The sequence below is a fragment of the Ixodes scapularis genome, unplaced genomic scaffold, assembly GCF_016920785.2.
Source record: "Ixodes scapularis isolate PalLabHiFi unplaced genomic scaffold, ASM1692078v2 PGA_scaffold2__306_contigs__length_199485367, whole genome shotgun sequence".
Lineage (NCBI taxonomy): Eukaryota > Metazoa > Arthropoda > Arachnida > Ixodida > Ixodidae > Ixodes > Ixodes scapularis.
In genome coordinates, this window is record NW_024609857.1 from 128,266,350 (window position 1) to 128,280,705 (window position 14,356).

At 42.4% G+C, this 14,356-nt stretch overlaps 1 protein-coding gene across 1 annotated transcript in view; it reads left to right on the forward strand.

Annotated features, from left to right (window-relative positions):
• LOC8053231 (sodium-dependent multivitamin transporter-like) overlaps positions 1-14,356 on the forward strand; it is a 132,118-nt gene that overhangs the window by 24,605 nt on the left and 93,157 nt on the right. The window contains exon 4 of the mRNA XM_040212947.2: positions 206-335. Coding sequence (XP_040068881.2) covers positions 206-335 — 130 coding nt within the window. The remainder of the gene's footprint in view (positions 1-205; positions 336-14,356) is intronic.

Consider the following 14,356-nt stretch of genomic DNA (forward strand, 5'->3'; position numbering starts at 1 on the left):
TGGCAATCAATGACTTCAAACGTGAAATGTCCTGGTAGAGTGTCGTTAATTGAGTCGTTTATTTTCACTTGTGTGCTTATTGCAGAAAAGTGAGTGTTTAAGCCCATTCATTTTTAGCTTCATGTTCTACACAAATTTCCGGGGTAGTATTTATGCAATTATTCGTCGTTACACTCCGTACGTGAATCGCAATTCCTCCCCGCAGGGCGGTGCTGCTTAACGTCCCCGGGGTTTCGATTGCGCTGCTCTTATCCGTCATCGCCGGCCTTGTTCTGTTCGCCGTCTACAGTGACTGCGATCCAAGACTTACCGGCGACATCAAAAAGGCTGACCAGGTAAGATTTATTCGTAGCTTCGAAGCTTCTCTTCATCTATTTTCTTGTTATGAGTTTCTATCAAGACACGGGGCAGCACTTTGAAGATAATTGGTGATGACAACCGGGAACATCTTCAAGTACACGACATCTGGGCATCCCCCTTTCGCCGCCATGGGATGTTTCTAGCGTGTATTTTCTAACCTGCTTCCAAGTATTCGCATTTTTATCGGTAGAGGACGTGAATATTTTTTCAGCTTATACATATTGGCAGGCGAATATTCTTAGTCAGCTTTGTGACTTCATTTATAGATGCCGTATAAAACACCGCCCGATTTTGACGCCCTTCTAAAATGTGCCCAAGGCTGCTAAACTGTCACGTGCGTCGCTTTTTTTTTAAGTTTTAGTTTGAGGTGACCAGACTAACTTTTAACGTGCCGTTTTTAAAAATTTTCATACAAGAACCATTACGAAAGCTATTGGGAAGACTCACAGGTGGTGATTGTAATTCCTAACTAGATGCTTTTTCGTTTTGTTTATGCAATCCACCACCTTATTTTTAAATATATGACTAATGTTTCTTGTGTTCGTTAGTAACTTTTCAGTTTACAGCCACTTGTTTCAGTACATCATGTGCTGGATTACCTTAAAAGAAAAACATCGCGCGGTAGATTTATATTTTCCCAAGAACGTACAAAAATCAAATGTATTTGTGCTGACGTGTAAAACACTTAAAGAAACCCGGCTTCGCCGTTTTCAAGTGTTTCTTACGGGTCGCTCGAGTTTATACCTGGTGGTGGAAGCTTGAGAAATTATTCTTGCCGTGCACGCCGAAATTCGGCCACTATACGAGAAATATAGAAAAAAGTAGAAAAGAGGATTTTTAGCCTTCACCTCATACGTTGTTTGAAAAATCATGACACCTATAGCATTTTATGAAAATATATCTTTTTGCATCTAAACTAGGCAGTTATATGGAAAAAGTTAATGCTGACGATGTGTGCTACTGACATGTCTGTTGATGCATGATCACCTCGAATCACATGCAACCTCCCAAACAAAATTTTATCCTCATAAAAAAAAAAAATCGCAATACGTTTGATTGATGCTTTATAACTTATAAAGCGCGGGTACACTAACATTAGAATGTTAAACATCATGATTTGTTTGGCCAAACAAAACCAGGTCAGCATATTCTACTGGAGAGATTATGTCTACAATTTTTTTGAAAGCCAAAGCGGTCCAGTAGTTTGCTCATCTTTCAACTGGATAAACAATTAGACGATAAGATGTTTCCTTTGGATCAGCAACAAACTAATCAAATGAGTTAGAAAGAACCAGCAAAACCTTAAATATCATCTTTTATTACGACAATGGTCCGCCTTCAATACTTTGTCATTACAGAAACAATTACTCGCTAATAAAAAGGCCGTGGGGAATTTTTAACGTTACCAAGTATCTCAGGTTCGCAGTGGTATTATAATTTTGGAGCAACACTGCACAAAGTGAGCCAGTATTGTGGGGTTTATTTTAAAAGTTTATCAACTCGAAGAAAATAGGATCCAAGGGAGCCTTGCAGCTTCCAGAGAGGTGCGGTTTGCAAAACGTGAGAACAACCAACACGCAAAAATCAACATCTTTGATTATTCGCCGCGTAAAAACACTAAAACTCTTGTGAAAACCAGCCAGATTCAAATTTTGCAAGAAAAAGGTTAAGTAAAGTATAGGTTTTTACGAACTAAAGCAACGAATAGCATCTTGCATGCTTCAGGAAAAGACTACGCATTAATTTTGACTACCTGGAATTTGTTTAACGTGTAACAAATATATTGGTTGAATGCAGGATGTCGAACCGAAATGCTTTTCGTTCCGGTTTTCGTTCCGGTTCAGGGAAAACGGTTCGGCTCCGGTTCAACTCCGGAGTGAAAAAAAAAGATGTTCGAACCGGTTCGTACTCGTATGCTACAAAAGCAATTGACGACAGCAAAAGATAAACTATGCATATTTTATAAAAGTGTTGCATATAAAAAGCAAAGTCTCACATTACTGTGTGGAACTAACGAGCTAGTGCTGGGCCACCTCGGGACGTGGGTAAAAGCGCCATTCAATGTCAGGCAGCTGACCGACGAAGCAGGACGTCGTCAAGCGTATGCAGAGAAAGACGGCACCTCTGAGACGATAAATGGACTTCAGTGCAGAAAAGGCTCGCTCCACGCTGACCTGGATCGCAGGCACTCCTGGGGCTACTTCCGCTAATGCGCAGAGTTCTGGATGTCACTCCCGTCTTTCCTCCCAAAACTGCAACACGCTAGCGTCCCTTCAAAGCCGCGGCTCCTTGTCTAGCATTATCAGGAGGCATGCTATATCAAGTGGGCTACTGGTACCTCCAACGTGCACGCCAGCCTCAACCTCTTTTTCCTTGAGGAGCGCTTTCAGGGCGTCTTCCGGATCTTCTGGAGCCACCGCAGTTTCAGAAGGTAATATTGAATCTTTCTCGCCTTGCAGAGCTGTGATCCGCCTCCAAGTCTTTGTCAAATGCAACGTGGCCCGGTACTTTGCTCAGGGGTGAGAAGAAGGTGGTAGCGGGAATCCATGCATACAGCTGCACAGAAGACATCCGTGTCAAGAAGTTGTCGCTCCCTCTTTTTTATTGACTGGACGAAGGCCTTTGTTAATGGCGACGATATCGTGGAGGTGTCCATAGAATATCGCACTAAGCGCCGTAGAAATCTCCTACATTTAGCTGTCAATTCTGCTATGGCTTCGTCTCCACTTCTGCCGGGCGAAGCTATACTGCGAGCATTTCGACTTTCGCCCATACGTCTTCAGTCTACCAGGAGCTTTCTTCTTTTGAGAGCAACCCTCCAGCGAAGCCTTAGTTCAAGTAGCATGGTTCAGGTTCAGGTTGGTTTTATTGTGCGTGCACTGAGGAAGGTCGTTAATATATATTAGGAACAACAGAGGTCCAAGAATGGAGCCCTGGGGGACGCCAATAATAGTAGTTCTAAAGAGGGAATAGACACCAGAAATATAGACGACCTGCTGTCTGTCCTGTAAATAGTTGCTAATTAATGCTAGTGTGGGACCAGTTATACCAATAGCGTCTAGTTTTGCAAAAAGTATATTATGGTTAATTGAATCAAAAGCTTTCGAAAGGTCAATAAATAAAGCACCAGCAAATTTACCGCAGTCTATGGCTCTTTTAATATCATCAGTTAAGGAAATTCGTGCCAGGTCAGTTGAAAAACCAGCCCTAAAACCAAACTGACGGGGCGACAGACGTATAACAACTAGTTTTTCAATAATTTTGCTAAAGAACGAAAAAATTGCAATCGGACGATAGTTAGTTACAAGGCGCTTATCACCCTTCTTAAAAACAGGTATTAGCTTAGCTACTTTCAATACGCTAGGAAAAACACCAGTTTTAAATACGAGATTTATAGTGTAGGAAAGAACGTCACAGATTAAATGAGCTATTAGTTTAATACGAAAAGAATAAAAGTTGTCAAGACCAGCGCTTGTTATTTTTAGGTTATGAACGACAGTGCGGACTTCAACAGGAGATACGGGAAAAAGAAAGAAGCTATGAGGTAAGCGCTGATAATGGTGGTCGTGAGGAATAAAAGGCTGAGGATGATCAGTGAAAAATGAGTCGCTAAAAGCGTTCGCAATGTCAGATGGGTTATTGTAGGTAACGTTGCCAAATTGAACAGAATTTATGGGGGCAGTCGTGGTCGTCCTGTTCAAGAACGAGTTTAGTATTTTCCATTGCTTTTTGACGTCGTGAGCATATTCAGCGTGGACATCCACTGCATTGGACAATCAAGCATTGGTTTCTTCAATCCTAACTTCCTGATCAGGGACATAACCCATTCAACACGTAGTTTCTTAACAAGCGCAATTTCCGCAAAAATGAATTTTCGTTTTAAATATTTTTGGTTTGTTTTAAATGTTACTGTGTTTTTCGCCACACAATTTTCACGCGACCTGACTTCGCGTATGAACTTAACACCGCAGGGAAAGCATATCGGATCCGCTCCGGAGCGGAAAAATTATTTCGTTCCGGTCCAACTTTGGTTCGAGCGAAAATAACGTTTTTTTTCCGCTTTCGTTTCACGGTTCGCGTTCGGTTCAAAACCATGGTAGTATGTGATATCAGCTGCGCGAATGTGACCCTAACACTATGGCAAAAGAAAGTATGAAACACTTACTACTGCTTACGTGTAGGAATGCGAAAGCATTCCTACACGCAGCGCATTCCTACAAGCAGCGCGCCATGTCTTCCTATCGCACGCGGCGCTCCAATGGAAACATCACGCTCCCCCACAGCTCAGGTGCGTCGAAATCCGCCGGCTCCAAGGCTTCCATGACAATGCATCTGTGTTGCTGTGCTTTTCTTTGTGCTTTATTCCTGAGGCGCATCCGCTTTGACCTAGAACGCCCCGCCGGCTTCCGTGACCAAGCATATTGTTGCCAATGGGAATTTAACTGCCGTTTTGCTGCTACAGACAGTTACAAACAGCGCTGGCTTCGCTCCATAGCACATTTTTGCCTTCGCATTAAAATGAACTTCAGATAATGCGCGAAAAATCAATACATGTAGGACTGAGGCATTCATCTTTTGTCCCCAAAACAAAGATTGTAGATAAATTTAAGAATCTAGACGTTCTTTTTGTTCAGTACTTATCTTGGAACAATCACGTAATAGACTTACGCACTTGATTTTTTTTTTTTTATAAATTCACAATACTGCAGACCCCGTTAAAGCCCAGGCAGGAGTGGGGGAAAGAATAAAAAGAGAAGGATGGCAAGGACACAAACACACACATTCCTCAACACAACACTGATACTAAATAACATATATTATCGCAACCTCCAAAACAAGTCCACCAGGGGTAGGGCTATCAAGAGTGTCTTTTTTGAGCAATTTCATTATATTATGATCCTAGGAAAAAACGAATTTTTAAAAATATTGTTCGCTCTTTGGTATGGCTTTAAGACTTCCATGGTTAAAGCGTGTATTTCGGCGTGTGACGTGCTTTATGTAAGGTTAAGAATCTAAATTTAAGTAATTATTCTTAATTATATACAAAAACTTCACTCTAAAAGTTTTCCGCCGAGATCTCAAAGACTCCAATCCAAATCAATTCAACATTTCTGTACGTCTGTTTAAGCGATGGTACTTATTTCATATGTATCGGGCAGCTAGCCTTTGAGCTTTCTATAATTTGTCTAGGGCTTTTTCCTTACACAGATCCCAGACTACGCACGCGTATTCTAAAATTGGCCTAATAAAGTATTTTAGGCACAGAGCTTGACACTGGAGGGTACCAATGGCAGTTTGCGCCTTAGGGACCACAATGCTCGTCTCGCAGCAGCACAAACATTGGCAACATGTGTGTTCCAGTTTAAACAGATCGTAATTGTTACCCCAAGGTACTTAATTTCAGATGATTCTTTAACTTCAGTGCTATTAATTTTATAGAAAAATTTCAGTACAGTTATTTTATTCGTAACCCTAAGTAATGTACATTTACTTAAGTTTAATGGCATTTGACAATGTTCGCGCCATGCATAGACATTCTGAAGATTATTTTCGAGAGTTAGCTGATAATTGCGGGTTTCTACTTCTTTGTACAATATGTAGCCGTCTGCAAACAACCGAACACGAAATTCGTCATCTACCTTATCAACTATATCGTTTATGTAAATAAGAAACAAGATTGGTCCCAGAACCAAACACTGTGAAACGCCCGATGAAACAGATAACAGACTTGAAGATTTCTTAATTGTTTCGATAAACTGGGAGCGGTTTGAAAGCTTTGACTGAATGAAATGGACAATGTCGTTTTTTATTTCGGTTGCGTATAGCTTCTACACTAATATATGACGTGCTACTTCATCGAAAGCCTTCGAGACATCTGAAAAGATAGCATCGACTTGCTTCCCTTTATTTAGGGCGACGGCAATATCTTGTACAGTTGTTACTAACTGTGTCACTGTTGATAGCCCTCGACGAAAGCCGTGCTGAGCACTGGTAAAGGTAATATTTTGTTCCAGGTATTCAGTAATGTGCCTGCACACTATGTGCTTTAGTTTTTTATAACAAAGGGAAGTAAGGGATATAGTACGATTATTAAAAGCACACTGATGATATCCACTTTTTTTTAAATCGGCTCATCACGAGCGCGACGCCAGTTAAAAGGAATTTTTTTTTTGTGAGTTTTTAAACACTGACGAGCAGATAATGTTAAAGCCATGCAGCATAGCGTTGAACAAATTCGTTCGGTACATTATCTGGTCCACACGCTTCTTTAACATTTAGCCGAAACAAAAGATCAAAGATTCCTTCCCGGCTTACGACAAGGTCCCGCATATCCGACGACTTATCACAGATGCTGGTTGACTGTGCTACCATATGGGGGCTGAATACGGACTGAAATTTCTTATTCAACTCGTTTGCCTTGTCGGTTGTATCAGCGACAAGAATGCCACTACCATTTAAACACACAACACACTTTTTTGTTCCTGATAAGTTCCAAAATTTAGCGTGCGCTTCTTTCAGACCACTGTTAAGTGTTTGGGAGTAGAAAAACTCCTTGGAAGTTGAAGTTTTTTCTTTCAACTCTTCTTTTATTTGAAAACGTTGAAAGGTCCCACACGTGTGAGTTCGCTTTTTGCGTTGCAATTTACGTCTCAGTTGAATCATTTTTTTTTCTCCAAGGATTGTTTCTTCTTGTGTGTTTTCCTTGCTGGGTACAAACTGTGCAATCCAGTAATTGTAAATCTTTTTGAACATCATCCACTGTGTTTCAAAGTCACGTTTCTCACAGAAATCATCGAAGTGTGTTTCCAAGCAGGCAAGCACATCAACATCACTCGCATCGTTGTAATTTTTAGCAATATATTATCTTACCACACCAAGTTTCGCATTTTTGAAAAAGTTGGATGTAAAATACAGCAATTCATGATCAGACGACCCTGTTCAAATCTCATTAGTGTAGCATGATGTTAGCGGACTAATAAAGACCAGGTTCGAAATAGATTGCGTCGTGCTGCCAATCCTAGATGGCGATGTCACTATCTGAGTCAGATTGTTTGAGTACGCACAGTTAAGCAACATCTCTGAATCACGTGCGTGTGCTCCCATCGATCTCATTTTTAACCAGTCAATATGGGGAAAATTAAAATCACCGGCCATGATTAGTCGTACGCGATCATTACGAAATGACCCAAGAAGGTCGTATAAATTGTTCGAGGAACACTGTTGAAGCATTAGGTGGCCTGTATACTACTCCTAGAACAAAGCTATTCCCGAAAAAATCAACCCGACACCACACACTTTCGTGGTTAAGAATACCTGGTAGTAGGCACGCGCATAATTCAGACTTTAGGACACTCGCAACGCCACCCCCACGTGACGGTTCATCGTTTCGGTATATTCTGTGTGTTCGGGGAATGACTACGCTGCCCTCTATATTTGAGTGTAGCCATATCTCGGTTATTGGCGTGGTGTGGGGGTCAAAATCCAGAAACAGTGCCTCGACATCTGTAAGTTTATTCAAAACACTTCGGACATTAAATGACACAAGTCGGAAGGTTATCTGCGTTTGACGTCACGGAGCGGTGCGAACACGTTTCTTGCTGCTGCTGGGCAGTTTCACGCGCATTTGAGTGCTGTGATCCCACGTATAAATGCCACCGTTTACATGAAGCTTATCATGAACCAGAAACACTTTAGCGACGTTTTGCTCCTCTGGCTGCGCAGATGCCGAGAACGACTTTCGCATTCAAATTGTTAGTTGCGACAAACCAAGACCAAATATTACATGGCTGACTTTTCTGCACCGGTCATCGAGTTCAACAAGCCTTCTCTCTTGTAGTTTGTTCGTTCTGTGCATATCTGCAATAACTTGGAGCAGAGAAGAGGCCCGTCTATTTTCTTGCAGAAAATCAATGTCCTTATGTGCTTCATCCAGCCGTGTTATGGCATCTCTGACAAATAAATCTAAACTTAACTGCTTTTCCTTGACCTCTCAATTTTTTTCCGCAATTCAAATTGGCCAGCAAGAAGCTGGTCGAGTGGTTACTGGATAGTAGATCCAGGATTTTTTTCTACATCGGTAGATTGTAATAACAATGCAGACATCAAGTCGCGACACACAGACGCAACGCTTCTAACACTGGTTTGTGAACTTGGTGACAGAAACAAACACCGATCGTCACTACGATTGCATTGTACCGGATATGTGTAATGGACCTGGACAGGGAAGAAGACAGGCGTATTTAGAGTGTGTGCCATCACGATGTCAACAAGTCCACTAAAGCCGGTGAAATCATTGTGGGCGTTTATACGCAAAGTTCCGAATGTGACGCTAGGGTAGGACGTAGGTTCTGGAAAGCTGTAGACAATGGGGAGGCGACCACGTTCCGTCGAGTCACCATTGATGCCTTGTTGATTCGAAACCATGCCGAAGCTGTCGGCGCCTTAGCTGTCGGCGCCGTCGCTTGCTATCTGGCACAACAACACCTGGACAGCGAAGAAGATAGGCCTATTTAGCATCCGTGCCATCACGATATCACTAAGTCCACTGAAGCCGACGAAATCCTTGTGGGCGTTTATAGGCAGAGTTCGGGATGTCACGCCAGGGTAGAACGTAGGTTCCGGAAAGCTGTAGACCAGGGGGAGGCGACCACGTTCCGTCAAGTCGTCATTGATGCCTTGTTGAAACGAAACGTGCCTAAGCTGTCGGCGCCGCCGCTTGCTATATGGCACAGCAACACCTGGACAGCGAAGAAGACAGGCGGATTTACTCGCAGAATGAACGCACTTCTTTTTCTGAAAAATCGATGCAAAGTTGGGAAGGGCGTTCATTACGCGAAGTAAAATTTTTGTGTCCGTATTTACTCGCATAATGAACGGACCTTTTATCCTGAAAAATCAAAGTAACTTCTTATCTCTTTGCACGCGGCGCCGGACCCCGTAACCAAACTAAGCTGTGCAAAAAAAAGAAAGACTCCTTTTTCTTAATTCCTTGGTTTTTTTCCGCCTTTCGCAAGCTGTTTTGTTTGCTTAGGGGTTGCTTAGGCGAGGGCTCTCCATTTATCTTTCTTATCTCCTTGCGCGCGGTGTGCGACGCACGACCCTCCCCCCCCCCCCCCCCCCCCACCGTAACCAAACTGCGCTGTGAAAAAAAAAAGAAGAAAGAAAAGCTCTTTTTATTTTGCTTTTTCTCAGATCCTTGGGTGTTTTTTTTTCATTTCGCCCCCTTTCGCAAGCTGTTTCGTTTGCTTGGAGGGCTTCTCCGCTCTTTCTTACCTCCTTGCGCGCGACCCCCCGTTACCAAACTGCGCTATGCAAAAAAAAAAGAAAAAAAAAGCTCCTCTTTGTTTTTGTTTTTTCTTAGTTCCGTTCTTTTTTTTTTCTTTTTTTGCCGTCTTTCGCAAGCTGTTTTGTTCGCTTAGAGCGCTTCTCCTTCTTACCTCCTTGCGCGCGGCGGAGCGCGAATCCAAAGTCCAGACTGCGCTGTGCAAAAAAATCAGCTCCTCTCCATGTTTTTTTTTTCTTGCTTCCGTTGGATCTTTGCGAATTTTTTAACGCCTTTTGCAAAGCGTTTTGTTCTCCCACGCTGCCCATGCATTCGCGGCCTCGGTGCAACAGGATAAAAAAGTGCGTTAATTTCGCGCGCGTGGGGGGAGGGGGTCAAAATTTTGACATCCGAGTTGGGGCGCGTTTATTATGCGAGTGAAAAAAAAGTCGAAATTTTTAGAACCGACTTGGGGGGTGCGTTCATTACGCGAGTGCGTTCATTGTGCGAGTAAATACGGTATTTAGCGTCCGTGCCATCACGATATCGCCAAGTCCACTGTACATGAGGAGTCATGGGACTGTATCTCGTAATCGTTTTATTTTACCGGCAAATGTTAAACTTCAGACTCGCGATCAGTTTTAAGGTAGAAAATAAAAAAATGGTGTTAGCTTAGCAAATCTTGCTGGCTAAAGGAACATATATACTTCGATCCTACCCAGCTCGTTCGGCGGAACACCGGAGTGTGAAACTGTGTCATAAACATTATTCTATAAAATCACTCAAGTTCACACCCCTACTGTATTCAATGCCTTGATTAAAAACAATGTTGATATTTTGTTCTATTGTATTACGAAATTAACTAAAACGGGAAGAAAACAAACAAATCGATTTATGAGAGTTGTATACTTTTGCAATTGACTGTGTTATGTTGGTTTTCTTGTTTTACTTTACGGTGTTGCATTCCCTACCCCGAAATTCAATATATTTTTTTTAATCTGCATTATGAAACTGGAAATCTAACTTGAGTTGTTTCTAGAAACCTGAAATCCAGATTACGGACAAAGGAATAATTTCGGAAAACCTAAATTCTAAATAGAATCTAATATTATTTCCAGTTTCATAATCCAGATAGCAAAAAATGAAATGCAGTTTTGGGTTAGGGTTGTTTCAACCTCTCTATATGAAACTGCAAAAGAGCAGGGGCCCCCTCTTATTCATTTTTATATATTTATTTAGTTTTGCAGAATGTTATCCAACTCTTATGGCTAAGTACACAAAGCGGAGGGTTCTTGCAAAAAGACATCTCACCACTTTTGGCTGCAAATCACTCGTGCCTGGGAAATCTCTCAAGAGCCTTGTTTGCCCGAAAACGAGGTGTAAGATACAAAATATAGTACAAAGCGCGATAGTAAAGACGATCACATACTTGAAAGGGCGTAACGATTCTCACATCGGCTATTGCAGAATACACTAGAGGTTCGACTGGCGCTAGTATATATGGGAATCCCAGTTTCAAACTGAAGCAGGCAGTAACCAGTCCACTTCTGCGGTGCTCTTCTGCGTTCCTATGGAAAAAGGCGCGCGCATTTTCTCTTTTCGCCGGAAAATAAATGAAATTATTTTTGTTACTCGGGTCGTAGAGAACAGTAGATAACCTCATTAACGTTATAAAAGTTAAATTTCTTTAGTTACAGCCTTTTTCCGATCAATGAGCGACGTTTAACTTCCGAGTATTCCGGATATACTCCAATGTTCCAGGGCGAAAGTGTAAAAACAGGAGGCGAATTTAAGCAAGAATAACAGTAGAAAAGAACGTAGGACTTGTTCAAGGAGCGCCAATTTACCGATTGCGGTAATCTTCATAATTTGTTATATTTGTATGACACTAAAATGGTCCCTATTTACGAGTGGCTAAAACGCGCAAAAACAGTAAAATAAGCGCGCTACATAAGCTCTTTTTCACTCTATTATTCTGTAGAACTTATCGAGTTCTGGGAGTTGTATGGCTTTTCCTCATTTTAAAGGTTTTCGACCATGGGGATATGAGTTTTGAGAGCTATACTGAAGTCACCTTTGTACCCTTACAGTTGCAGCAAAGTGAATAAAACGAATGGTATTTTATCTCAAATTGCACTCATTACTTAGCTTTATTTTGATCATCTACATTAACAGCTAGGTACTGAACGGGTGTTAGTGCGTAGTTCTTGACATTTCTCATGATTTTCGAGATTCTCTTCATTGGTTTGGCACGTGAACCCCCTGAAGAAACGCGCTGATGCCGTGATCGCGCTGTGTCGGACACTCTACATAAATACATGTGCGAAGCGTTTTTAGCGCCGTTTTTAATGCCATAAATTTGAGGCAAAAACGCAGTAACTAACCAATATTTTTGTCTGCGTGACTAAGAAATGTTCCAAGTTGTCTAGTACGTACAAATCATTCGTGATATTTTCTCTTATAATCAGGCGCAAAAAGAAAATGCAGCCCTCTTTTTTTTTTTCCTCATAGAAATGCATTTCAGACTCGTTACCGATTGCTTCAATTCGAAACCTCACACTAACGACAGTTGAACCTCTAGCGTAAATTTATAACATCTCTATGGCTGTGCCTCCACCGAAGAGGAAGAGCCGTCGTGATGAAGATCGGCACGCGATTCTATCCCCTGCCGCCTGGGCGCGCCACCAGCACCGAGGCCGTCCTTTCTTCCTGGCGCCGGGCGACGGGCGTGGGACCTCTACTTTAGAACTGTTATTCGCGGCACCGGCGAGTCTATCTAGCTTCGAAAGAGAAATCGTTTACCGAATAAAACAATTAGGATTTATTGCGTACAACACGCCCGACCACCAGGTTGATTCGCACGAAGATGTAGCCGAGCCGTCGTCCCTTCTCCTAGCTGAGGAGATCGCTCGTCTTACGAACACAAATCGGTTAGAGCTTAAAAAACGTACAAACGTCAAGACCTTCGCTTTCTTCGTGCGACGAGTGAATTTTTCATCTGCCTCGCAGGGACACTAAAACGAAGGGGAAAAAATAAAAGAAAACCGCTGTCGGGTGTAGCCACACGATTTCCGACAACGCTCTCCTCCTCTGCATTTCTTCTTCCTCCCCAGTTCAGTTTAGGTTTAGACCAGTTGTGTTTTTATTTTACTTCATTAACAATATACATGACGCTGTAGCAAAATATTGACTGGGTAGTCTTTTGACACAACATTCAATCACCTGACAAAAAATGTAAAAAAACACACATTTTAGGAGTGTCAGTGTTTCTTTAAACACTGACATTTTGCAACAATTTTAATGCTGAAAAAGTTTCAATATTTCTATTGCTTATCTAGGCAGATGTGACAAAACAACGCGTCCCCTTTCCCCGAAAAAATTCTATTTCGCTGTGTAAACGAAAAGAAAACTAAAAACGAAAACAAGGCTGTGTTACATAATATCCGAAGTAGGAAGGAAGTTTTCTCTTTTCTTGTACTTCGGGTCAACTTACTGTGGCAATGCAGCCAAGACTACAGAGCCGAAGCACGCCGTTTCTCTGCGAAGCTGAATTTGATTCAACCAATATAATTTGCAGGCTCTAACTTAACCAATTAACAATATTTTCTTTTGCTTCGATTTTACAATGTTACTATATATTCGTCAGGATACGCCGAACTTACAGCGTTTATTTTTTAGCCCTTTCGTATTTTCTTGATTTAAGTTCGCAGCAGGTTTTCAAGTTCCCTGCAAATCAAACCTGGTGTCCTTCTCCTGTTCGTCGTCGGTATCGCGTATCGTCGATGCCTTTCGTGAGCTCGTCTCATTATTTGCCCCGTAGAAGTTTCGCGAAGTTTGGCAACCAAACCTTATCAAAACAAACCAAGCAAGTGGTATGCAACATGTACGCACAAGTGAGGCAAAGGGAACCGGAACTCTCCCTTGTTTCAGTGTACCTTTTGGTTAGTAAACTTCCGGTAAGCAGCTTGAATGGAATTCGGTACTCTTGGAATATTCAGTGACTCTAGTTCTGACAATGCTGCTATATTCCGTTTACCCTTAAGCAGAGACCGCAGCCAAAGCTACAAGCGCCAGCTAGCCCGCGCTCCTGGCCTTGAGACATGCATCTATAACGCCATAAAGGACGCTTCAAAACAGCGACCACGAGCTCTTGTGCATGTGCCATTGGTTACAGTCTCAGCTTAATGGACCTTTTCCACATACCGACGGCACCAGGCGGTTGCTGCACGAACTAAAAATCGAGGAAGTGACCTACCTGTGCTACCAATCGATAATGGGAGTTACGCTACCAGTTTCTTTGCGCTCTGAGCAGCGGCGCCTGCCCAATGCGACTTGAAAGAGGGGCATCCGTGGCGTCCACCCAAACGTCGTGTTTTCCTTTCCGTCGACGTTCTTTTTTTGTGTAATACAATTGTATATATGCTGCAGTTACGTGTACTAGCTGAAATGCAGCCTCCTTCCGATTTTCGTCGATTTTTCGTTCCGACTTCCGCCGCTTGGCATCGGGCACTTGCGCGTGCGCAGAACGCTTCTCGGAAAAGGTCCATTGGGTTTGGGTTTCTTGTAGCTACGCACCACAGATAAAGTGTAAGGTATAAAAGGTATTCACTGAACGCCATACTTGAGGGCGATATTTAGAGCGCATCCCTAAAACGAGCTCACATTGATAGGATGCTAAGACCGGCAATCTTGATGGTGCGGAATGCACGTTGCAGAGGAACTGTGGAAGCTTGC